The sequence below is a fragment of the Ipomoea triloba genome, chromosome 5 (genome assembly GCF_003576645.1).
Source record: "Ipomoea triloba cultivar NCNSP0323 chromosome 5, ASM357664v1".
Lineage (NCBI taxonomy): Eukaryota > Viridiplantae > Streptophyta > Magnoliopsida > Solanales > Convolvulaceae > Ipomoea > Ipomoea triloba.
Window position 1 is genome coordinate 28,137,365 of NC_044920.1, and position 25,049 is coordinate 28,162,413.

Genomic DNA, 25,049 nt, shown 5'->3' on the forward strand with positions numbered 1-25,049 from the left:
CTCATCAATAATAATATAATATATTATCACTATTAATTGTTAAGGGCATATTGGTCTTTATATTCATAATTCCTTACCATTCTAAATCCAACCAAACAATGGAATTCATATTCCCAGTAATTTCTTTTCCACCAACCAAACAATGGAATATATTTTCCTGGTAATTTGTTTTCCATGGAATTTGAATTCCATTTCCCTCAAATATTTTCCAGTGAACCAAACGGGCTGTAAGGGTCAAGATTTAAAAAAAAAAAAAAAGAAATTGTGTTTTGTTTTACATTTTTTTTCTAAAATTAGATCTTTGAAGCATGTCTTGAAACTTTTTAGATTACGAAAACGGTCCCAATATGATAAATTGAGAATACGTTTTCGAAAAGTTTTGTTATCATGTAAAAAGGTGTTCAAAATGTCCAAAAAAAAAAAAAAATCACTCTTAAAAGTTTTGTGCAACCAATTAAACAAAAATTATTTAAGCTAAATTTGTCCTATTGGAAGAATGTAAAATTCAGAAAGGAATTCACTTTCTTCTCCCAAGCAGTTGAATCCACAACCCCAAAGACCCCAACTTTGAAGGTTGTAAATCACAGTGACTCAATAGTTCAATAGACAAGATCAAATATTGATGGGGATCTGTCCACTTTAAACATAATCTCTATATTGTCACTGTGAATGCTTAAATTTTAATTTTTTGTTATAAATACTACCAACAGGAATTCAGTTTTAACTGTGGTGGTGACGGCGATTAAATAAAGTATGAAAATGATTAGTAAAGAAAAAAGAAGATAAAGTGTTGAAAGTTGAAACCTTGGAAAGCTACCATTCCAAAATATTACTGTTTTTGTTTTTGGTTGAAGCTTTTTTTATTATGGTTTTGACAGTAAAAAGTGAAAGGCAAACGTGCGAGACATCTCAAATTACTATCCCAATCATCCCTTTCCCTTACCCACACGCTTCCTGTCTCCGCCGTGCTCCGTGCGGCCGCGCCACCGCGTCACAACCCCTTACGTCATCTCAACTCCGCCATTTTTTTTTCCAATTTTTATTTTTCATCTCTTAAGATTTCTTGAGATGCGAAACATCTTCGTTTTCTACAATACAGAGACTAATCTTAATTCTTAACATTACTATACAAAAATTCCACCTTCCCCACCGGTCGCCGGCGGCTGCGGCGGCGCGTCGGAGTTTCAAGAAACTAAACGGCGATTGATTGATTTTTTTTTTTTTTTTATTGTTCATCTTCTTTCCAGTTATTCCAGCTCTCAGGGCAGTACCAGTGGAGGGTCGGAGGTTGTTCGTCGGAAAACAGAGTACTGCACGATTCCTCGCCGCTGAACTGTTCCTCAATTTTCACGAAATTTAGGGGTGGATACGCGACGGCGGCGTCGGCGAGAACCGGCGTCGCCGGCTTAAAATGCTCCGGGAATTTGAAGCAGTCCGGGAAGGCTTCGTGGGATATCAAGAACGCCTCCGACGAGTGGTAGCTGCTGGTTTCCTCGTTCAGAATCACGCTGGAATCGCTGTCCGATGACCCGTCCTTGAAATCCGCCGTAACTGCGGCCGCCACCGGCGGCTCTATTTCATCGGATTTTGGGTTTGCATCGTTCCCCTCCGACTCCATTCCCTCCTCCTTAACCCATCCTTTGCTCTCGCCGTTTAGTTTCGCTTTCAGGTCGCGAATCTGCAGAATTGCAGGAAAAAATCCGTTAATCTAATTGAAACATGTGTTTCATCCGAACTAAAAGTTTAAGCTGATAGTTGGATTGTACATTTATGTTTATATATTATATGCTCAAAAAAGATTCATACTTCTTTGAGGAGTGATTCTTTGTCAAGCTGGAGAGTTTCATAGTTGTGTTTAAGGCTATCATAGTTGGCTTTGAGCACGCCGTAGTCTCTCTCCAGCTGTTTGGTCTTCCATCGTGCACGGCGGTTCTGGAACCACACCGCCACCTGTCTAGGCTGCAGCCCGAGCTCCTGGGCCAACTTCACCTTCCTCTCCGGCTCCAGCTTATTCTCCACCTCAAAATTCTTCTCCAAAGCCTTCACTTGCTCCACACTCAACCGCCGCTTCTTCTCCGCCACGTGGCCGCCGCCGGCGCAGCCTTCTTCCTCGTCAAGCCCTTCCAACATCGACTGAAACTCCCCTCCGTACACATGGCTGCTGCTGTTCCCTTGACTGGGATCATCTGCAATTATATTCAAACGCTCCCAACACTTTAGGAAACACCCAAAACTTGCCATAACTGGAAACAAACTGTTATGATTTTGAGAAACAAAAAGGAATTTCATTAATGAAATGAGGGCATTTTTTAATCTTGGATCAGAATAACAGCTTACAAGTTACAAGTTACAATAACCATTGAAAGAGAATAAAAGATGTGAGTGGGGAATTTTGGTGAACACCTGTAGTGGGTGGACAGATGGACATGAGAGCGCCCAGGGAATCAGAGCTATCCAGTGATCTCTTCATGGCTACTGGGAAAAAAATCAATCAAAAAGTTTTCAAGAGTTCAGATCGGACCACCCTTGCTTTGTTAGATTATGGTTTTTGGTTTCAGTTACCAAAAGGGGCAGGGAGGCTTAAATACAGTGGAATTATGCAACCCTTTTCCCTCTGGTTTGAACAGAAAGACTCCATTTTTAAGTGTTAATAATGCTACTTCACAGCTCATGAAAAAGAGAAGCAAAATAGAAGAAATGAAATGACAGCATTACTTGTTTAAGGGTCTGGAGAGTATTGGTATTGAAGAATGGTTTTGAAAAACAGGGATAGAAAGAGATAGAAGAAGGGGATGAGTAAAAGAAAGTGTAAAACCAGTTCAGAACCAAGCCAGTCATCCACACTCTGTCTTTAAATAAATCCAGACCCGGGTCAATTGTTGGGTTAAAGTAACTGTGGTTAGGTTTGGGGTGGGGTGGGGTGGGGGCTAAATGAAATGAAACTTAAATTCATGCCAAATGCAAAAAATTGACTCTTCTCACCGGCTATTGAAGGTAGTCTAGACCTTTTTTTTTTTTTTTGTCTTTAGTTCAATGACTTTTTAGTATAGGGGTGTGTTTGGTAGAATGTAATTACAATTCAATCCTATGGAGAAGGTGATCAGACCTCTGGTCGTTTTTTTTTTTATTTCAATTAGAAAGGACGACCAGTCCGATCGCCATCTTCTCGGACGTCGTCTTTCTAACGAAATTTTTTTTTTTTAACGGTTGTGAACAGTGTTTAGCGGCGGTCAACGTCGATAATTTTATTAGTAACCTGTTGGTTACCGGTAAATTAAACTTATTTGAAAAGTTCGTGTGTTTAATTGTACTTTTTTAAAGTTCAATGGCTTAATTGCACTTTGGAGTAAAGCTGAAAGGCTTAATATACAAATTTTTATATTAAAACTAAAGTTAATATTATGAACAATTGAATTGTAAATAACTTTTAGTCTAGTCTTGTTAACTAAAATGGCACATAAAATGAGATGGGTGAAGTAGTAAGAATTGTACTAATTTGATTAGAATTGAATAATCTCATCTCGATTTTTTTTTTTCAAAGAAAAAATCCCCCCTCCCCCTCCCCCTCCCCCTCCCAACTAAGACCAGATGGGGTTTTAGGGATTATTCCCTGCCCCGCGCCCTTCGCCTGCCACATTATCATTTCTATTTATTCATATACTAAGACCTTTAGATTAAAATAAACGAATTTTTTAAAATATAAGGTTCAAATTTTATTATTATTATTATTATTATTATTATTATTATTATTATTTTCCCTCTTAATTGGAGGTAGTATAAGGTATGGGATGTGATAACTATAAAATAATTAACATGCGGCCGGCTTAGTATAACTTGTTGGTTGGAGTCGGAGCTAGATGGGGTGTATAATGGGTGAATCAATTTCAATTAAGGTCATCTAAGTTTGAGACACTGTCAATTTTCAACATATACAAGCTTACCTTAATAAGTCCTCAAACTTCTCCAAAGCTAGTACTAGTAGTCTTTCTTCCACTAAAGGTACTTTGAGTTTGAGGCACTATCAGTTTTGATCATCAACTTACAAGCCTACCACAATAAGTCTTCTAGCTTCTCTAAATCTACTATTTTTTTTAGGAATATTGAAAAAAATCTACTATTAATAGTCCCAAATTGATTTTTTTTTTTTTTTTTTTTGTGAAAGTACAATGAAATTGGAAGACAAAGGAGTAATATCCACTTTCCTTTCCACTCATTATAAGGATAAATCAAAATCTACAAGAGAGAAATAGTCTATACGATGGGGAAGTAATTTTTTTTTGGATTTTNATATATATATATATATATATATATATATATATATATATATATATATATATATATATACATATATATAAAAGCATATATATATAATTTATATCAACAATTAGAGAAATTTTTTAAATATATTTTTTGCATTTTTATTATCACAAGTATGAAGATTTGGCAAAGTTAAACTATTATATCTACCATATATTTTTTTTTTACAAAGTACTGTAAAAAAAATGAGTACTTTAAATTATGAGTTAATGTTTAGGGTTTACAATTAGGCACTTTCATAACTGTGAAAATAAATTGGTAAATTCTAACATTCGTTTTTAAATGATAACTTAAATAATAAAAAAGAATTTATAAATTATTCGTGATTGGAATATATAAATACATTTTATAGTATTGGATATTATATTCAATCTATCAAACTAATACATTTATAATCCAAATTCCAAATTACATAATATGCACATTTAGATCCAATAATTGTGTTTCTAATTATAGTACAAATTTTAGAACTCATTTACTGACCATAAATATATTTCTCACAGGCTGTTATTATAAATATTATGAATTTTTTAGTACAATATAATTTATATATAACAAATATGATGAATTCACTTCAATTTCACGGTGCTTTTACAAAAAAAAAAAAAAAAAAATCAATGGAGAATTATTAGTGGTAGTTTTAGAGAAGTTGGATGATTTATTGTGGTAAGTTTATAATTTTTTTTGAAAAATATGATAGGTTTATAAGTTGAAGATAAAAATTGATAGTACCTCAAATTCAAATTATCATTAGGGATAATTTTAAAAAAGTTGGATACCGTATTATGATAAATTTATAAGTTAAGGATCAAAACGGATAGCTAGCCTTTAGTGAAATTTAGTAATTTACTCTAATGGCGGCTTACTCTTCCAATTACTACGGCGTGGTCGGTGACTCGGTGCAAACTGCTAAGTAATCGCGAGTAAACGAATATTGCGCTAAGAGGTCTGAATTTTGGTCAAATTGTAATTGTTACCCAGTCAAACATCATAATGTAAATTTCTACATTGTACTATGTGTTTGATTCTTTTAAATATTAAATTTTGCACGTGCAAATATATCTCACCGTCCATTCTCATTATCAATTCAAAGTATGGAGTAAAATTACAAAATTACGTGGGTTAATTCATGGTTTTTAATTTCTTTGTTTGGGTAATACTCCGTAACACCAATAACAATCGCGAATTTATTTGACTTTTGATTTTTTTTAATAGTAACATTTTCAATTTTAACATTTACTTTTAATAACATTTCATTTTTAAATATAGTCAAGTAAGTTATGCAATTAAAATTTCTGAATTATAAGCAATCAAGGAATTTTTTTTTTTTTAAATCAGCAATCAAGGAATTAGTTATGAATATAGAGTAATTCTTTGTAAAATCCTTTCACCGATCTTTATTCATGAGACACGATAAATTGATTGCTATTGATGATGAAAAGTATAATACTTATGAGGGGAAATGTGATTTTTTAAGGGTAAATATAATATTTTTAAATCAAAATATATATAATATTTATATAAAAAAAGTGTGATATTCCAAGCAACACGTGGAAGTCTCTTTTTTTAGGTAACGCAGAGATTCGAACCCATGACCTTGCACATATTGTATGTATGCTCACATCGATATTTTCTTTTTCCAAGTAGTATATTCATTCTTGTCAACAAATTACCTCTCTTGGACCGAACCTCATCCTCCTAGCCCATGACTCATCCCAGCTCGTTAATTAGCTGGCAAATTATACTGTGAATCATGATTTACATTACAACACGGACCAATACTAATACAAGTTTATTATTATATTGCATATTCATTGATGAGCAGCAAAAAGGCTGAGGTCTGATATGATATGATGTTTGTGGGTTGTATGTAGGTCACATGTGGCAGCCAAAAGCTGGGGCTTGGAGTTGTTTCTGCAAATGAAAGGTAACCATCTGATGAATGGAGAGTATGGTGGTCACTAAAGCCGAGTGCATAATCCATGCAAAACTGGCCCTCCCCATCTCTATAAAGAACTGAAGATCTTCAATTCTGGACCAGCTACCCATCATCACAAAGTTTACATTTTCTCAAATTTTGGCCATTCTTCTACCTTCACACTTTCCTCCTCACTAAAGTGCAACTTTTTTAGCAAAAGGTTGAATCCAGTACTGTATTATGTAAATGATACAAGAGTATATATTGTAAATATAGTAACTTTTTTATTAAAGAAAAAATATTATTGTAATTTTTGTTAACATATGAAAACGTTTATTGTAACAGCCATTTATAACAATAAAGTGTTACCAACGATGGGTGCATGTCTATATAGGGGAGGGTTCAGGTGAGAACACATCCCCGGTAAAAAGTGTTGATATATACACGACACCCTCCATTTTGAGAAATTAAAGGTTAAGATTTTACTATGCATTACTAAACTTTCAAGTTTGCAATAATTATAAAATGAATCTCGCTTCTAAAAGTTTTCAATAATTATAAAATTTATGCCATATTTTTTTTTAATTAAAATCATCAACCATTCATGAACTCGATTTGATGGACGGTTAAAATTAGTCCTCACTTTTTACCGGAGGACCATGTTCTCATTTGATATTGGTTTTTTTAGCACACATGCAATCATTCATTACAATGCAAGTTGCATAATTAAGTATCAGTCGTTACACAATCAGACATTACAATTATTTACACAAAGTAGCTGACATGGGAAACTCGAAGATTGATTCTAGTCTTTACGATAGGATAGGAGCAGTGAAAACCATCAGATCAAATTGGAATTCAATATCAATTAAATTGTGGGAGCAATGACGTTGAACAACATTGAAAATGGTTGTAAGTGCTAAGTACGTAATTACTTACTTTTTTGTTTTGTTCTGTAGGCGTAGAAACATGTATAGTAAGCTATATATCCTAGGACCTAGGTGTACATTTCCCTTACATTTATGACCAATAGTATTGTGCCGCTTTGCCAAATTGGTACTGAAGACTGAAGAGCATGCATGATTGGGAATATGAAGAAACCTTGTACAGTTTTATCTTTTATTAAAAAAAAATAAATAAATAAATAAAAGAGCCAAGTAAAATTTGCTTTTCAATTGTGAAATTGAAGAGTTCAGTGGTAATAGAGGTAGGTCAGGTGATATACAAGAGTTGATATATACTATGATTTTACAATTGGTAATATGCTTACTAACTATTGAATTTTTTAATTGTTGGGGATAAGGGTTTAGGGTTTTAGACTCAAATCTGTACCCAACATGAAAAACTCAATGACGGGGCCTATAAAGCATAGCGTTTGCTAGATGTAGGACCATTCCAATACAAGTGGGTGCTAGGCCCTTACTAGCTAGGAGCTTAGAAAACACTCGACATCATCATTATAGAGGAATAGGCCTTGTGGCCTAATGAAGAAAGATTGTATAGCTTGAGAATGTCCTCTCTGTTTTTAATGGATCGAACATCACTTAGCTTGGAGGAATATAATGTATATAGAGTAGGATGATTGATCATAGATTCAGAGAATGAGAGAATTACAATGGACCGAGTTGAGGGGATCATGTTACCCTAACCCACTTGTATAATAAATAAACTACTAGGAGAAAACAAAAGGGATCCCTTTATTTTTTTCCCTTTGATGATATAATTAAAAAACTTTCATCTGCTTTCCCAAGAGTCCTTCTTTCCAAGAGCTTGAATAACTCAGAATAATTACAGAATTATGATAATAGTGACGTTATTGAATTTCAAAAAATAAACTTAAATTTCAATATCGATCTTCTTATATATATGATTTAATGTCGCATATTGTGTATCTCATTATCATCTTTATTGAAGACCATATCATAACTCAAATCTTGTACCCAGTTGTTGAGTGGCAGCTTTCCCAAGAGTTAAATTGAGGAATGAAATTGAAGCATTTGGCATGCAAAATCAAACTTTCTTTGTGATAAGATCAGACTACGACTACACTACCCTAATTTCAACACTTGGTGGATAAGTCCATGCATGGTAAAATTGACCCATTACATTTTATTTTAATTTTTTTCCTTTATGAATGAATAAATAAAATAATCCCTTAAGTGTAGACATGGAATTGAAAGGTGGAAGTGGGTTTTAGCTGTATGGAGGGGGATCGCAACAAATAATCTTTGAGCCCACCATTGCAACTATATGCCATTGCAAATGGAAACAAAAGTAAAAGCACATTCACTTTTGAAGTGTGTTACATATACTTTGTGACTTTGTGCATGTTATGTTGACAACACTACGTGTGAATGTGGGAAGTGCCCTATGCTTTTCCCATTTTTTCAATATAATACACTTATCATTTCTGATTTACCTCTCCTGTATAATTTGCTGATTATTACATATAAACGAGGCTAGTTACCTAGTGTGTGTGTGTGGGGGGGGGGGGGAAGGGTTTAGGTAACATGTTCAGCTTCCCGCTAAAGAGTGATGATTGATCTGATCCATCTATCAATAATTTGGATACATTATCAATTGAGGATTGCTAAAAAAAAAGAGGAGAAAATGAGCGGGGATAAGTTTATAAATACTGTAAACTTGAAAGTTTACAATAATTATAAAATTGATGTAACATTTTTTTTTTTTACTAAAATCTTCAATAATTGATGATAGGATGATCCTCATGGGTAATTGTAGTAACTTTTTACCAAAGGATCTTGTTCGAATTTGAATATCTCACTATATATAGGGAATGATTCAAATGAGAACAACCCAATCTAATAAAAGTGAGGTTGATCTCATAAGTGATGGTTAATTTTGTACGGAGTAATTATTATAAATTTTCAAGTTTACAATATTTATAAAACTAGAACCATCATTTTTTCTTTTATTTTTTCGCAATGGGATGTATCATATCAATCATCATTTTTTATCTATTTCCAAATACAACCAATACTTATGAAGTAATAAAATTTAACCAATAGTAAATAATTAATAATGACGTTTAAATTAATAATAGGAAAAAATAAAACATTTTTTTACTATTAACTAATAAAATGGTTGCCAAGGACCTTGTGGTCCAGTGGTATCAAACCCTTTCCTTTATACGGGAGGTGGTGGGTTCGTGCCTCAATGGAGGCTAGGTTGAGAAAGTAGTAAGTAGTTATGAACAGATACTGCATTGTAATAGAGTTAGTGATATTCACAAACTAATAAAATGGTTGTAAACTATTTTTACATTTTTGAATTAATATTAATATCAATTTTGATTATCCAATAAGAAAATGGTACATAAATTTTATCATTAACCAATCAAAAAAAAAAAAAGAATTTAAGAGCTTGTTAACTTTTCTAGGATTAAAATCTCATAATTGGGCCAATTAGATATTTAATAGGCCTCCTTGTTTTCTTCAAAAAAAAAAAAAAAAAAAAAAAAAAAAAAAAAAAAAAAAANAAAAAAAAAAAAAAAAAAAAAAAAAAAAAAAAAAAAAAAAGGCCTCCTTGTTGGACTTGGGCTTCATATATGTTAGATCTTGAATTTGCTTGATGGCTTCAGGACATGCGTAGTAGAAATGGGAAACTTTATTTTTTTTTCCCAAAAAACAAATAAATTAATTAAAAAAGAGAATGAAAATGAAAAATTAGAGTTTGTGTTCAAGTGAGTTTTTATTTTCATCTTTCCTTTTTTTTTTTTTTAAAGTTGGAAAATACAATTTTTATATGAAAATCTTAAACAAAAAATTACACTGTAAAAATAAAGTTTTTCTTTTCTCCTCTAAAAACAAGTTGAAGAGTTTCCTTTATGAAAATGTGAACATAGGGTTATGAAATTGTGAATATAGAATTTTGTAATTGTGACTATAGAGTTAAAAAATTATGAATATAGAGTTCAAAAATTGTGAACATAAAGTTCAAAATTTATGAACATAAAATTCTAAAATTGTTAACATGAACCTAGATCTATATTGCAAGGTGAAACCGGGTTCATGGCATAACAAAATGTATTATAATTTATACAATTTATACTAAATTTTGCCCAGACTTGGGCCGTGATTGGGTCGATTAGGGACCTGGGCTTTGCCCGAGCCTGGGCTTGGAAATGCTTTGAGTTACGGTTCAGGTTACCTTTTACCGGACCTGAATCGACCCTCTATAAACCGGTTCAAATTTAGACTAATTCCGGTCCGAATTTGCTTTTTTCGAGTCAATTCAAAGTTGATTCGACCTCGAACCGGCTTATGACCCCTCTACTAGTTAGCTTGCCACGTATATAATCTATACTATTAATAAAAATAATATCCTCAGTTTTAACTTCCCGCCCAAAACAAACCTATAATATTATGGTTTGCGTAATATTGTAAAATATGGTAATACAATTCCTATCCCTAATACAATTGTAAATTAAAATAGAATTCCTAATAAAAATATATATTTTTCCCTACGTTCATATTCGTAATACAATTCTAGACTAGAATTACTAATGGTAATAATTCAGTATATATATTTCTCTGCAATGCAATCTATACTATTAATAAAAACAATATCCTCAGTTTTAACTTACCGCCCAAAACAGACCTATAATATTATGGTTTGCGTAATGTTGTAAAAAATATGAAAATTTGGCATAATTCAACCCGCAAGGCCAACCAATTTTCTGAACGACATTCGTGCATGCAGGTGTCGGCGCACGAGTCAAGCCTTTTTAAGTTAATTTTAGGATTTCATTTGCACCCCCTGCGCGCGAGAGAGAGCCTCTATGCTATACAATTCAATAAGCCTTAGAAAAACTCTTGTATAAGTTGTGGTGCAAACCACTTCTCAAACCAATGTGGGACAAAAGTTACTTGAAAGGTTTTTCTCTATATTTTTCTAACTCAAATGGGTCAACTTTGAGAACAAATTTCTCATTCACCCATTATCAGTTTTGAGCGTACAATATATCAATCTTTTCGTCTAACTACGAAGAAAGTGGACCCCACATATATTTGTACCACAATATTGCCAGTAAAATGCCATTTTATGCTAATTTTTTTCCAACAGTTATTTGTCTAGAGAATATCAACGTGTTGAAGGAAGAAAATGATATATAGTGAAGGGCAATATCATCTTCACTATATATCATCTTTCTCCTCCAACACAACGCTCTACGGTCAACCAACAATTACTCAACTGATTATTCCATTACTCCCATGTAAATTTTTCTCTAATATAGTTATACTTACTGAATATCAAAATATAAGTGTACCTCAAGATCTTGCAATAACTAACCGACAAGTAATTAAATTAATGAATATGATGCAATAATGTAAATTATCTACCTATTGCATTTATACACTTATTTTAGAACACTGAATTTTTGTGATATTTGTTGCATGCAAGGAAGACTCATACTATAATTGCATTTATACACTTATTCATACTCATATTCGATGTTATAATTTATAATTTTATATAATTGTATATCGATTCAAATATTTCTTAAAATATTATAACAAATTCATTCCGTGCAACGCACGGGTGAAAATACTAGTATCTAATAAAAAATTAAAAAACTCAAACCGCCATAACGTCACTAGGTCACAATGGCCCGTCTGGCATAACCGTTTTAGAAGGCTTTCAATGTTTCGTTATCCGATCCCGATCCGAAACGCAGCCAACCAACCCATCTTCTTCACACGATCAGCTGAAGAAGCCATTCCACTTCTTCTCAAAACCTCATAATTCAATTCTGCTATCCAATATGGCTTCACTCAACTCCTCCATGCTTCTTTTCCGTTCACAGTATGTCTATTTCTCCCCCGTCCTTTTTCCTTTTCAATTTCCCTTTAATATTCATGGGAATGTCTCTGCAATTCTCAGATTACGCATACAACAAACTTCATTTGCCGCTCGCTCCTCTGTTATCCTTTTTGAGTTTTTTATTGCATACGTCGAAATTTGAATTGCATTGGTTTTGGTGCTGTTGGTTTCAGCATTTCATGGCAAACTTTAGTTATATTAAAATGGTGGAGTTTTGGTTGGGAGATCAACGACTGCTATATGTATGAGAGTGTAGGTTTATTTTGATAGAAATTGACATTTTAATTGACTTGTGGTGTCAATACTCGATACAAATTTGAATCCTCAACCATGGAGGCTAACATTTCTTAATTTGCATATATGTATGTAAAAGGCACTGAATTCAGTGGCCGTTGTGCAGTTGTTTATTTAGATTATTGGACTGAATAGTTTCTCATCAGTTGCATAAATCGTAATGTATTCTCTCTTAGCTTATCTTCATGGTGCCACTACTACACATCACAAGTAGGTTACTCCCAGAAAAAATAACTAATCATGCTATGTGACAAAGTTTGCCCTAGCTGGCAACCATTCGCAAGTTCGCAACCCTCCTTTTGTCTGTGCTTGTGACTGACTATGTTTGAAAACTTAGGCAAAGTTATCAGTTGGATTTTGACCATGAAATGAAAATTATGATACTCGATGGCATTAAAAAGATTTTAAGTTCAGATAGTTTATAACATATTTGTTGTGTTTCCTTATGGTGTTAGTATTCTTTAGCTTATCAATTGTTTATAATTTTCCCTTTTTTTTGTTAGGCACAACAATGGACTGCATTTTCTCAATCCAATCACAGTAAACAGCAATCCCTCTAGTTTGCTCTCTGCTGGGATTGCAAGAAAATCATCCTTTGGCTTGAAAAACTATTGTAGAATGATAAGAGCCACTATTGTGTCCGGGGGTGCAGAACAAGGATCCTTTCTCAATGAAAGTGGGGAGCAAAGAGCTGCTATTAAGATGGAACCTGATGTTATAGCTTTTGGAACATTGACAGCAGAAATTATACCCAAAACAAGTGGATTTTTCACATCTAATGATGAATTTGATCTGGACCATCCCACAGGCGGATTTTCATCCATAACAGAGGCTCTTGAAGACATTCGCCAGGGAAAGGTTGGTTCTTTCTAAATGTTTCAAGTTTATATGGTTTTAGAGCTTAAGAAACTTACTATTGGATGTCTTACTAACTTGAGACATGACTTGTAGATGGTAATTGTTGTAGACGATGAAGACAGAGAAAATGAGGGGGATTTAATAATGGCAGCATCATTGGTGACACCTGAAGCTATGGCTTTCATTGTAAAGCATGGCACTGGAATCGTTTGTGTGAGCATGAAAGATGAAGATTTGGAAAGGTTGCAACTTCCATTGATGGTGTCACAGAAAGAGAATGAAGATAAACTCCGAACTGCTTTCACAGTGTCTGTGGTATGTCTAATACTTTTTCCTGGCAATTCTAAAAGCTATAATTGGAAATCCTAATGTTCATTTATTTCAGTATTGCTTTAGTGATGTACATTAAGATAAATAAATCAAATTGATGAATGGTTTTATCTAATTGAACCACCAAAAACCATGTTGTAGACAGTACCTCCATTTGTAGCTCTGATCCTTTCACTGCAAAAGCAATGAGAAAGGTTAACCCCTGGTTTGTCATTTACCCATGGAGCCATGCATATTGATTGGATATGAACTAAAGATAACAATATATGAAATCAACATAAGTTCTTTGTAGATCAATTATGGGATACTTAAGTCCATTGATTGTCACTAATATGAAGACTGAAGTGAAAGAAACTTTCTACAGAATAGTTTTTTTTTTTCCTGCTTATTTTTAACATATATTACTGAGTCAATGGCAATGTTCAATTGAAGCTACTCTGTCTTGCCACTCTTCTGATTTAACTTGGATTGTTGGCTTGAAAAATTCTTGCTGCTATCCTTCATGACAGAAGCTTATTTTAAGTTGATACTTCTCTGGGTAAAAAATCTACTTTGCAGGTATTAGCATTTCTACAATCTGTATCCTCTTCATAGGTTGACATTAATTAGTTGAATCTCATAGGATGCGAAATATGGTACCACAACAGGTGTCTCAGCTAGTGATAGGGCAAAGACCATATTGGCTCTGGCATCTAGAGATTCAAAACCTGAGGATTTCAATCGACCGGGACATATATTTCCTCTAAAGTATAGAGAAGGTGGGGTACTAAAAAGAGCTGGCCATACAGAAGCTTCTGTTGATCTTGCTGTGTTAGCTGGATTAGATCCTGTTGCTGTTCTTTGTGAAGTTGTGGATAGTGATGGCTCTATGGCTAGATTACCAAGGCTTCGTCAATTTGCAAAGGCTGAGAACTTGAAAATTATATCAATTGCTGATTTAATAAGGTGAAGTGATTTATGCGTAAATGCTTGCATGATATCTTGTATATAGGAACCCCTCTGCTGGGTGTCCAAATAGAAAATAGAGTGCCCAATGGTACTACTATGACCTTTTTGTACTATTGCCTCATTTCCTGTAACCTGCTAGTAAAAGATCAGTGTTCAAAAAATAATAAAAGATCATTGTTTAAAAAAAAGAATTTGTTTGATCTTCAAATGGGAAAAATTGAACAGATTAAGTAATACAAAGTAGAACTTTGTTTCATTTGTACTAATGGATGCTTCTTAGATGATGAAAAATAATTATTCCAACTTCTATGCAATATCATATTTGCAGGTATAGGAGGAAAAGGGACAAGTTGGTTGAGAAAGCTGCTGCTGCACCCATACCAACAATGTGGGGACCTTTTACATCTTACTGCTTCAGGTCTCTGTTGGATGGAATGGAGCATATAGCCATGGTTAAAGTAAGCAAGAAACTTAATTGGAGGAATATAAAAGTCATGGCTCTGTATCTATTGCGATGCTTTACAAATGTTTATTTGTACCACTTTCTTTCTTTCTTTCTTTCTTTTGTTTTTTTTTTTTCAAAATTATTTTGTATATCTATACCATGCATACATGCCGGCTCTCACTTGTATATATCCTTTTTTCTGCTAATTTGCAAATTTTCTACCCACTTATAGCTTATCTGGGAAATTTTTGTGAGCTCTGCATTCCAAGTTTTATCTGCTGTAAATATCAGTATGTATGGCTTATACAGGGTGAAATTGGAGATGGACTAGACGTTCTTGTCAGGGTGCACTCAGAGTGTCTGACTGGTGACATATTTGGATCAGCCAGGTGTGACTGTGGTTCACAGCTGGCCATTGCAATGAAGCAAATTGAGGCTGCTGGTAGGGGTGTGTTATTGTACCTCCGTGGACATGAGGGAAGAGGAATTGGTTTGGGCCACAAACTTCGTGCTTACAACTTGCAAAGTGAAGAGTATGACACAGTTGAAGCAAATGAGGAATTAGGACTACCCGTAGACTCCAGGGAGTATGGTATCGGTGCACAGGTACTGGCTTTTTTTTTCTTTTTTTTTAAATGAATACCAGCTTACAGCTTAAATTATGAACATGTAGAAAAACTGCATATGTAAAGCTTGATCCTGATGCTACTAATGAACCTTTCACTCTTTCAGCCTTGGAAATGTAGGTTTTAGTCACCACTAAGGAGATGAATTTTGTTTTTTAGTCATTTCATCTCATGATATTTCGATCAACCCATCCTCCCCATTCTTTAGGCCATTTGCTCACTTAGTTTCACTTTCAAAATTTCCATTCTACTTCTCCGTGATCCATATTTTTCTTTCATTTATATGATATCCACTCGATGCATCACCAAACATGATCTAATCAATGCAGATACTGCGAGATCTGGGTGTTTGCACAATGAAGCTGATGACAAACAATCCTGCAAAATATGTCGGGCTCAAGGGGTATGGCCTGGCAGTCACAGGTAGAGTTCCATTATTAACTCCCATAACTTGGGAGAATAGAAGGCACATGCCAACGGCACCTTCAATCAGCCACCCGAACAGAGCGAACGATGATGAAGCATCCAACAATGCCATCTGAATCGCCAATTGTTCCTTTCAGAAGAAATTTGCTTGAGGAAGATGTCAATGGAGGTGCTTTCTCTAGTGATGAAATCCTGGTACAGTAGTATTGCTTTTGTTAGGACAGTACTACTGTTAGTTTATCCTTTTTATTCTAACTGTAATTAAGTGTCCTACTTTCTCATATACTATAAATAAATAGTTCTGCTGCCGTGTATGGTGTATCGATCGATTTTTTTTTTTTTGGTCCCGAGTTTAAAATTTTTGATCCTAATCCTAAAACTTCAAATTATTAGGCTTATTGGGCAGGTGACTCAGTTACAATTTTTTATATTTTCACATTAAACCAAAAAATAAATAAATGAAAGATGAAAAGTAGTGACAATTCAGCAACATGTGCAATGCAAATATGCAATGCTAACTGAGATTTGTATGACATACCAAATTAGAAAATTTCTTTTCAAGTGAGCTTCTCCTATGCAACTTGTACGTTGTCACATTGCAACACACTGCAATTGTTTGTTACTTGTTAGAGGTGTGTAAGTGATGTACAGGCACACACCTACAAGAGGCATGCAAGCTATGGACATGTTTATTATCCCCTTTTTTGAGTTGCAATTGGCCGCTATAAATTTTCAACTTTTTTTTTAATGTTTGCAAGTTGTAAATATATTATCAATAATTATAAAAGATACTTGAAATGACGATGGAACTTAAATATATGATTGAAGAATAGTTACAATGTGAATATAATATATTAGACTTACAGTATAAATATTCTGATGGAGAGGTCAACCACTCGGTTGCCTGGATAAGGCAACCAGTTTGATCGCCTTCTCCGTCGGAGAGGGCAACCGGTGACCATTCGTTGGTCATTGATTTTTCTGTTCTGATGAGGTCAACGATGATTTATGACGGTCAACAATAATTTTCGGTGTTTAATGTTGGTCAGTGACAATCTGAAATTCTGAATACCGATGACCTGTTGGTTACCAGTAATTTGAACTTATTTGATCAATTTTAACAAGTTGAAGTGTTTAATACATTTTTAAAAAGTTAATAGATCTAATTACACTTTGGTGTAAAGTTGGAAGGTCTATTTAACCATTTTTCTTGAGATAAATAATATGAAAAGAAAATTCTGAAATAAATAGACATTAAATTAATTACTGTAATATATAATATGGATTATGGAGTATGAAGTACGCCCAAGTGCCCAACATTTTACATGCCAAAAGGTCTCCAACGGACATTCTCAAACTCGCTTAAAAAACTAAAAACCCTTGTATAATCTTTATAGTACGAGTATTCTTCGTTTTTTCGTTTTTTGGTAAACCTTGATCGTACGAATGCAGAGACCAGGGTTTTCAGACACCGCCCGGCGAAATCGGCCGTCGGAGAAGCTTCCTTATATGGAAGCGGGATACTGTTATCGTCCACGGCAGCCGTATAAGAATCAGTGGAAGTCTCACTTGAGCAACCGTCGTGATCGGCCTCCTGAGCCGCCGAAAACGCAGCCGAAATTCGTTATACAGTTCCGGTCGAGCAGCCGGGGCCTGAAGAGAATCGAATTGGACGAGCTAATCGAGAAATTGCCGTCACCGCCGCAAAGTTCCCATGTTTTCGAGAGGGGTTGTGTGGTAGGGACTCTGTTTTATGAGCAGTGGAGCGAGGCTGTGGAGGTCGTGGTGGAGCTATGGAGAATCCGGCTCGACGGAGGGCTTCCGATGACGCCGTCGCTGGTGGAGAACGCCGAGGTGTCGTCGAAGAAGGAGGAATTGAAGGATCGGGTCCGAGAGGTGTTTGTTGAGAAGCTAGAGGGTTTAATGGAAGGGGAAGTAGTGCAAAAATGTTGGAAGAAGTTAGAATTTCTGGAGGCGGAAATTGAAAAGGTCTCCAAATTGCTTGGAAGGCCGAAACGTATCGCTCTTGCAAATGAACTATTGAATAAGAAAGAGGCGTTTATGGCTGAGAGGGATTTAATAGCAAAGAGGATAGCGGAGTTTAAGAATGGGGTGAGTTGTATTTTGCTTCATTTGGAGGGGAAGTACTCCGGGGAGGATGTTTATGGAGACAGTATGGCAGTGTTTACCTTTGAGACAGAAGAGTTCAATTGGGACCACATTCATCATCTGATTAAGAGGGAATGCCGAAGACTTGAGGATGGCTTGCCCATTTTCGCTTCCAGGGAAGAGATTCTTAAGCAAATAGATTCTGAACAGGTGTTTATTTATTTCATTTGCTTCATTTTATGTGTATTGCATCGTCTATTGTTAGCAATAAGCTAGATATACAGAAATGCTAGTACCTTTTCTCAGAAATGTGTTCTCTTGCAGAAATTTTGCCTGTTGATTAAAGAACCTATTCAAATCTTCTTGCTCATGGTTTTGGACTGCTTTCTCTAATTTATGTTGTGTGTACTGCCAAAATAGACCTCTTTATAGGATTTTGCCTTCCTGTTGTCTAAATCTGAATCCTTGATGATTGAACTTTGTTACCCCCCAAACTTAGTCTTTGAATTTGATGTTGCAAACAAGGGTCACAGTACAGATAGTTCTAATATTTGGCTCCTCCCTATCCAGAATATTTCAACATACTCAGTTGTTCATTAGCATAATTTGCTTTTACTTTCAACCATGTTCATGCTGTATGTAAATAATATTTCTGTGTTTGGCATGTACTTCTTGTAGGCTACAGTTTTGATTGGGGAGACTGGCTCTGGAAAGAGTACACAATTGGTTCAATTCTTAGCTGATTCAGGAGTTGCTGGAAATGGTGCTGTAGTCTGCACTCAACCCCGGAAACTTGCTGCCATCTCTTTGGCAGATAGGGTTAAAGAGGAAAGTATTGGCTGTTACCAAGAAAAATCTATTGCCTGTTACCCATCATATTCATCCATTCATCAGTTTGATTCAAAGGTAATATTTATGACAGATCACTGCCTGCTGCAGCACTATATGAGAGATAAAAGTTTGTGTAAGATTTCATGCATTATAATTGATGAAGCACATGAAAGAAGCTTAAACACAGATCTTCTTTTAGCATTGCTAAGGAATTTGCTTCATCAGAGGCATGATTTAAGGCTTATCATTATGTCCGCCACGGCTGATGCAGATCAGCTTACAAATTACTTCTTTGGTTGTAGAACATTTTATGTGTCTGGCAGAACTTTTCCGGTGGACATTAAGTATGTACCCAGTGAATGTGAAGGTAGTTTTGTTTCTGGTTCTGATACGGTTCCTTCTTATGTTTCTGATGTTGTAAGGACTGTGACTGATATCCACAAAACAGAGGGAGAGGGAACAATTCTTGCCTTCCTGACTTCTCAGATGGAAGTAGAGTGGGCTATTGAGACTTTTCAAATCCCCTCTGCCATTGCATTACCTTTACATGGGAAACTGTCCTATGAAGACCAACGCCGGGTTTTCCAGAATTTCCCTGGAAAGAGAAAGGTAATATTCACTACGAATGTTGCTGAGACATCTTTGACAATTCCAGGTGTCAAATATGTTGTTGATTCTGGGAGGGTGAAAGAAAGCAGATTTGAACCTGGAACTGGCATGAATGTTCTCAAGGTTTGTCCAGTCAGCAAAAGCTCAGCAAATCAACGAGCTGGGCGAGCTGGTAGAACTGAACCTGGAAGGTGTTATAGAATCTACTCTGAAAATGATTTTGAGAATATGCCTTGTCATCCGGAACCTGAAATTCGTAAGGTTCATCTTGGTATTGCTGTGCTAAGGATACTTGCCCTGGGCATCAAGGACGTGCAGAGTTTTGATTTTGTTGATGCACCTAGTCCTAAAGCAATTGAGATGGCTATAAGAAATCTGATTCACTTAGGAGCTATTGCATGTGTTGATGATGGTTATGAATTAACTGCAGATGGACATTATCTAGTGAAGTTGGGTATCGAGCCTCGGTTGGGTAAGATAATCCTTAGTTGTTTCCATCGCCGTTTGGGTAAAGAGGGTCTTGTTCTTGCTGCTGTTATGGCAAATTCAAACAGCATTTTCTGCAGAGTTGGTACTGAAGTAGATAAACTAAAATCTGATTGCCTTAAGGTTCAGTTTTCCCATCCTGATGGTGATCTCTTCACTTTACTATCTGTTTACAAGGAATGGGATGCTGTTTCTCAAGAAAAGAGAAATGCCTGGTGTTGGAATAATAGCATCAATGCCAAAACCATGAGAAGGTGCCAGGAGACTGTTGAAGAACTGGAAACCTGTCTTCAAAATGAACTGAGTATCGTTGTTCCAACTTACTGGCATTGGGATCCACATATGCACACTGAGCATGATGAAAGTTTGAAACACATTATTCTCTCTTCCCTTTCAGAAAATGTGGCAATGTTCTCTGGTTCTGATCAACTTGGCTATGAGGTAGCACTGGCAGGTAAGCATGTCAAATTGCACCCATCGTGTTCGTTGTTGAATTTTTGTCAACGACCCACTTGGGTAGTTTTTGGTGATATCCTGGCATCAGCTAAAGAGTATCTGGTCTGTGTTACGGCGTTTGACTTTCGCGACCTGGCCACTTTGTTTCCTCCTCCATTGTTTGATTTCTTAAAGATGGATGCTCAAAAGCTACAGAAGAAGTCTTTGACAGGGTTTGGAAGCATGCTGCTGAAGAGATTGTGTGGAAAATCTAACTGTCACATCAATCGTTTTGTTTCGCGAATGAGATCTTTGTGCATGGATGAACGCATTGGCATTGAAGTGAATGTTGATCGGAATGAGATTGCAATGTATGCTTCTTCCAGAGACATGGAGAGGGTTTTTGAGAATCTGAATGAAGCAGTGGATTATGAATACAAGTTGTTGAAAAATGAATGTCTGGAGAAATGTTTGTACAATGGAGGATCTGCTTCTTCCGTGCCTACTGCCCTTTTTGGAGCTGGTGCTGAGATAAAACATTTGGAGCTTGAGAAGAGATGTTTGACATTTGATGTATTTCTTTCAAAGGGAAATTCATTTGATGATAAGGAACTGTTGATGTTTCTGGAAAGGAATGCAGGTGACATTTGTGTGGTCCACAGGTTCTCAGGTGTGGGACAAGATAGTGAGGAGATGGAGAGATGGGGCAGGGTAACATTTGTCACCCCCAATGCTGCTGAGCATGCTTCTGCACTAAACTCCGTCCCACTTAGTGGTGGGGTGGTCAAAGTAGTTCCTTCTAAGACCATGCATGATGGTGATCAAAATATGATCTCATCTCATTTGCTCAAAGCAAAAGTGCATTGGCCTCGCAGATTCAGTAAAGGGGTAGCTATTGTGAAATGTCATCCAAAGGACATTACTTTTATGGTTGATGTCTTCTCTAGTGTTGTAATAGGAGGAAGCATTGTTCGATGTGAACGAAGCATCAAATGTTCTGACAACATAGTGATTAAGGGACTTGATAGAGAGCTTTCTGAAGCTGAGATTTTTGAGATGTTAACTGCAATGACAGACAGAAAAATTTTGGATTTGTTCCTACTCAGAGGAAATGCTGTAGAAGGTCCTCCATTAGTTGCTTGTGAAGAAGCACTTCGAAGAGAAATATCTTCCTTCATGCCTAAAAGGAACCCTTATGGTAACTCTACTCGTGTCCAGGTCTTCCCTCCTGAACCAAAGGATACATTCATGAAAGCAGCTATAGCATTCGATGGAAGTCTATATCTAGAAGCTGCAAGGGCTCTGGAGGAAATGAATGGGAAAGTATTGCCTGGATGTCTTCCATGGCAGAAGATACAATGCCAGCACTTGTTTTCTAGTTCTGTGTCCTGTCCTGCAGCAGTATATCATGTCATTAAGACTCAGCTGGATACACTACTTGCAAGCTTCCGTCATAGAAAGGGTATTTGTTACAACCAACTCCATATTTGTTCCTAACTAAGCTCATTTTTATGTGTGCATTGTCATTTCTCAGTTGGGTTCTGAACCAAATAAATCAATTTTAGGTGCTCTAACTAATTTATTTATCTTAATAATACTTCACAATCAATTCCTTATTTGTTTCTGTTTAGGCTGATTTATGTATGTGCATTGTCATTTTTTAGTTGGTTTCTCAAACAAATAATTCACATTTAGGTGCATTAGCTGATTTATAGTCACTAATTCACATTACCATTTTAACTACCTAACCTCAGTATAAAATCTCAAAATATGGGCGATTTCCTTGTTATAATGTTATGAAAGAATGATGAAACCCACCCCAGGAAGTGCCTGGTGCAATGTGCTTTATGCTGTACATATTACTTCCTGAACAAATATAGTTATTATAGGTTTTTGTTCCTATTGCTTAATCGAAAGAATGTATGATTATCCCACCCCTCATGTGCCCATCTAATATATTGGTTCTAGTAACTTTAAATGGTAAAGTTGCATTTTGCAAGGACTCTATTTTTGTTGTCTGTCATGGATGAAGATTAAAAAATAGAGGTATTAAGGCCTATGTATTCTTGGAAACTACTATTCTGTAGCACTAGAAATTCCCCTTCATTTGTGCTGAATGAAGTATAACTTTACTGAAACAATATTTCAAGTTTTGCAAATGAATAATGTATAATTGGCAGCTGACAATACTTCAACTGTTTGCAGGTGTTGAGTGCAATCTTCTTAGGAATGAGAATGGTTCCTATAGAGTTACCATATGTGCTGGCGCCACGAAAATTGTGACAGAAGTGAGAAAGCCATTGGAGCAGCTTATGAAAGGGAAAATAATAGACCATGATGGCATTACTCCAACAGTTCTGCAACATTTATTTTCTCGGGAAGGGATCTCTCTTATGAGGTCAATTCAGCAGGAGACAGGAACCTATATTCTTTTTGACAGGCATACCCATACTCTGAGAATCTTTGGCTGTTCAAACAAGATTGATATGGCAGAGAAGAAATTTGTGGATTTGCTTCTGTCACTTCATGAAAACAAGCAACTTGAAGTCCATCTTCGTGGAGAAGCTTTGCCCCCAAATCTGATGAAGAGTGTGGTTCAGAGGTTTGGAGCAGACCTTAATGGGATCAAGCAAATGTTTCCCGATGGTAACTTCTCTCTAAATGTCAGACACCATTGTATCTCTATCAGCGGTCCCAAAGAAGTGAAGCAAAAAGTTGAAGACGTAATTTATGAGATGGCTCAAACAAGTAGTCCGCAGAATCAAAGAAATGATGATGAAGCTGACTGCCCAATTTGCTTGTGTGAAGTGGAGGAGAGTTTCAAGCTAGAGAACTGTTTCCATGTCTTCTGCCGATCATGCTTGGTGGAGCAGTGCGAGTCCGCCATCAGAAGCCGAGAAGGTTTCCCCATGTGCTGTATGCATAAAGGTTGCAAGGCTCCAATCCTCGTTGCCGACTTGAAGTCTCTGTTATCAATCGAAAAACTGGAGGAGCTTTTCCGGGCATCATTAGGGGCTTTCGTGGCAGCAAGCGGAGGTTCTTACAGGTTTTGCCCATCGCCCGATTGCCCTTCAGTTTATCGCGCTGCTGACCCCTCAGCCACCACCGGGGAACCATTCATCTGCGGAGCATGTTATGCAGAAACATGCACGAGCTGCCACCTCGAGCATCATCCGTTCATTTCATGTGCCAGGTACCGCGAGATTAAAGACGACCCGGACTACAACTCTCTGAAAGCATGGAAAAAGGGGAAAGAGAACGTGAAGAACTGCCCCGTGTGCTCGTTCACAATCGAGAAGGTGGATGGCTGCAACCACATCGAGTGCAAGTGTGGGAAACATGTTTGCTGGGTTTGTTTGGAGTTCTTTGCTACAAGTGATGATTGCTATAATCATTTGAGGTCTGTACATTCCACCATTATATGACATGCTTCTCCAATTTCAACTGCATTTCTGTTTCATGAATATTTTTTCTGTTGTCTCTACATACTGAGTACTTGTGTACATATGCATGTTTAGGGCATAATGTTTGACAGTTTGTGGACCCCGGAATCGGAATGTTAGGAATATGATAATTTACTTCACCCCTTCACTATCAATTCTCGATATATCATACATACTCAACTATTGATCATATGCAGTCGCAGGAAGAAACGATTAAGGAAGAAAAACAGTTGAATCCCAAACATACATATTAAACATCGCAGACACTAAAACTTCATCACATAATCCTTTCAGTGTTACGTTCACTCCATGCTAGTGGTGTCTTGTCCCTCACTTGTACTTTTTGCTTTCAAGAATTCTTCTTCCACCTGTTTTTCTATCTCCTCCACCTTCAAATAAATCAACAATATCCGATATAACAAAAAATCATATACATACTTGGGAAAAGTCTACGGTGCTAATCAACATCAATGCTGCTTGTACCAAGTATAAATAAAAAAATTTAGAAAATATTTTAATTTGTACCGAACATTGTATATAAGAGCATCACGATTAGGAGTTTTTTTTTTTTTTTTGGGGGCACACAGTCATAGAGGAGAGGAGGAGCTGAGTTGAGGGAGAAAGGAGGGAGGAAAGTGAAAAAGTTTGTAGTTGGCATACTAAAAGTATATTATTTGTATTCTGAATGTACATTATATAAAATAATATATTTTCAGTACCCAAATAATGTACTTTTCCAAAATACAAAATACATTTTTAATATACTAAAAATACATTATTTGATATTATATAAAATAATGTACTTTCAAATATTTGTGATTCACATAACTGTGTGAACTGTGAACCATTGTCGATACAATAACGATCCAAACTTACTTTGGGATAATACTGAGTACAGACAAATTTAAAACTTCAAAACTTTAAAATTTTAACATTAATTGTATCCGCTGCTATTATGATGGAATTTTTTTTTTTTTTGGTAAATTTACAGAGTCTTTCTCTCTGTCCGTTTAAGAATTTTTTTTTTATTTAATTCATATTGAAATGGTGAGACAGCACATGACCTACCTACCATGTTAGATACAATAGTGCATGCACTTTCGTTTCACTTTTTTTTTTTTTTTTTTTTT

The 25,049-nt window shown here is 35.8% G+C and overlaps 4 protein-coding genes across 4 annotated transcripts in view; 2 read left to right on the forward strand and 2 right to left on the reverse strand.

The window, feature by feature from the left end:
* Positions 1-790: 790 nt before the first annotated feature.
* Positions 791-2,821, reverse strand: LOC116020908 (homeobox-leucine zipper protein ATHB-6-like). The gene is made up of 3 exons (XM_031261472.1): positions 2,404-2,821; positions 1,807-2,186; positions 791-1,678 (listed from the first exon to the last, which is right to left on the reverse strand). The coding sequence occupies exons 1-3, from the start codon at positions 2,468-2,470 to the stop codon at positions 1,226-1,228; spliced, it is 900 nt and encodes a 299-aa protein (XP_031117332.1). The 5' UTR covers positions 2,471-2,821; the 3' UTR covers positions 791-1,225.
* A 9,031-nt stretch (positions 2,822-11,852) lies between these two features.
* On the forward strand, positions 11,853-16,344 carry LOC116018801 (bifunctional riboflavin biosynthesis protein RIBA 1, chloroplastic-like). Its single transcript, XM_031258805.1, has 7 exons — positions 11,853-12,061; positions 12,877-13,231; positions 13,325-13,546; positions 14,184-14,506; positions 14,838-14,967; positions 15,264-15,560; positions 15,910-16,344. Exons 1-7 carry the CDS (start codon positions 12,021-12,023, stop codon positions 16,120-16,122), a joined length of 1,581 nt encoding a protein of 526 aa, XP_031114665.1. The 5' UTR covers positions 11,853-12,020; the 3' UTR covers positions 16,123-16,344.
* A 1,008-nt stretch (positions 16,345-17,352) lies between these two features.
* On the forward strand, positions 17,353-24,067 carry LOC116020593 (ATP-dependent RNA helicase DEAH12, chloroplastic-like). Its single transcript, XM_031261060.1, has 3 exons — positions 17,353-18,325; positions 18,794-21,938; positions 22,682-24,067. The coding sequence occupies exons 1-3, from the start codon at positions 17,453-17,455 to the stop codon at positions 23,899-23,901; spliced, it is 5,238 nt and encodes a 1,745-aa protein (XP_031116920.1). The 5' UTR covers positions 17,353-17,452; the 3' UTR covers positions 23,902-24,067.
* LOC116020594 overlaps positions 24,064-25,049 on the reverse strand; it is a 4,246-nt gene continuing 3,260 nt past the window's right edge. Inside the window, exon 5 of the mRNA XM_031261062.1 lies at positions 24,064-24,308. Coding sequence (XP_031116922.1) covers positions 24,222-24,308 — 87 coding nt within the window. The 3' untranslated portion in view covers positions 24,064-24,221. The remainder of the gene's footprint in view (positions 24,309-25,049) is intronic.

Coding starts and splice junctions, on each gene's coding strand:
- LOC116018801 (XM_031258805.1), top strand. CDS start 12,021: ATGGCTTCACTCAACTCCTCCATGCTTCTTTTCCGTTCACA. Junction 12,062..12,876: donor ATGCTTCTTTTCCGTTCACA/GTATGTCTATTT, acceptor TTTTTTTGTTAG/GCACAACAATGGACTGCATT. Junction 14,507..14,837: donor TCAATTGCTGATTTAATAAG/GTGAAGTGATTT, acceptor TCATATTTGCAG/GTATAGGAGGAAAAGGGACA.
- LOC116020908 (XM_031261472.1), bottom strand. CDS start 2,470: ATGAAGAGATCACTGGATAGCTCTGATTCCCTGGGCGCTCTCATGTCC. Junction 2,187..2,403: donor CATCTGTCCACCCACTACAG/GTGTTCACCAAA, acceptor ATATAATTGCAG/ATGATCCCAGTCAAGGGAAC. Junction 1,679..1,806: donor AAGAATCACTCCTCAAAGAA/GTATGAATCTTT, acceptor GCAATTCTGCAG/ATTCGCGACCTGAAAGCGAA.
- LOC116020593 (XM_031261060.1), top strand. CDS start 17,453: ATGCAGAGACCAGGGTTTTCAGACACCGCCCGGCGAAATCGGCCGTCG. Junction 18,326..18,793: donor AGCAAATAGATTCTGAACAG/GTGTTTATTTAT, acceptor TACTTCTTGTAG/GCTACAGTTTTGATTGGGGA. Junction 21,939..22,681: donor AAGCTTCCGTCATAGAAAGG/GTATTTGTTACA, acceptor AACTGTTTGCAG/GTGTTGAGTGCAATCTTCTT.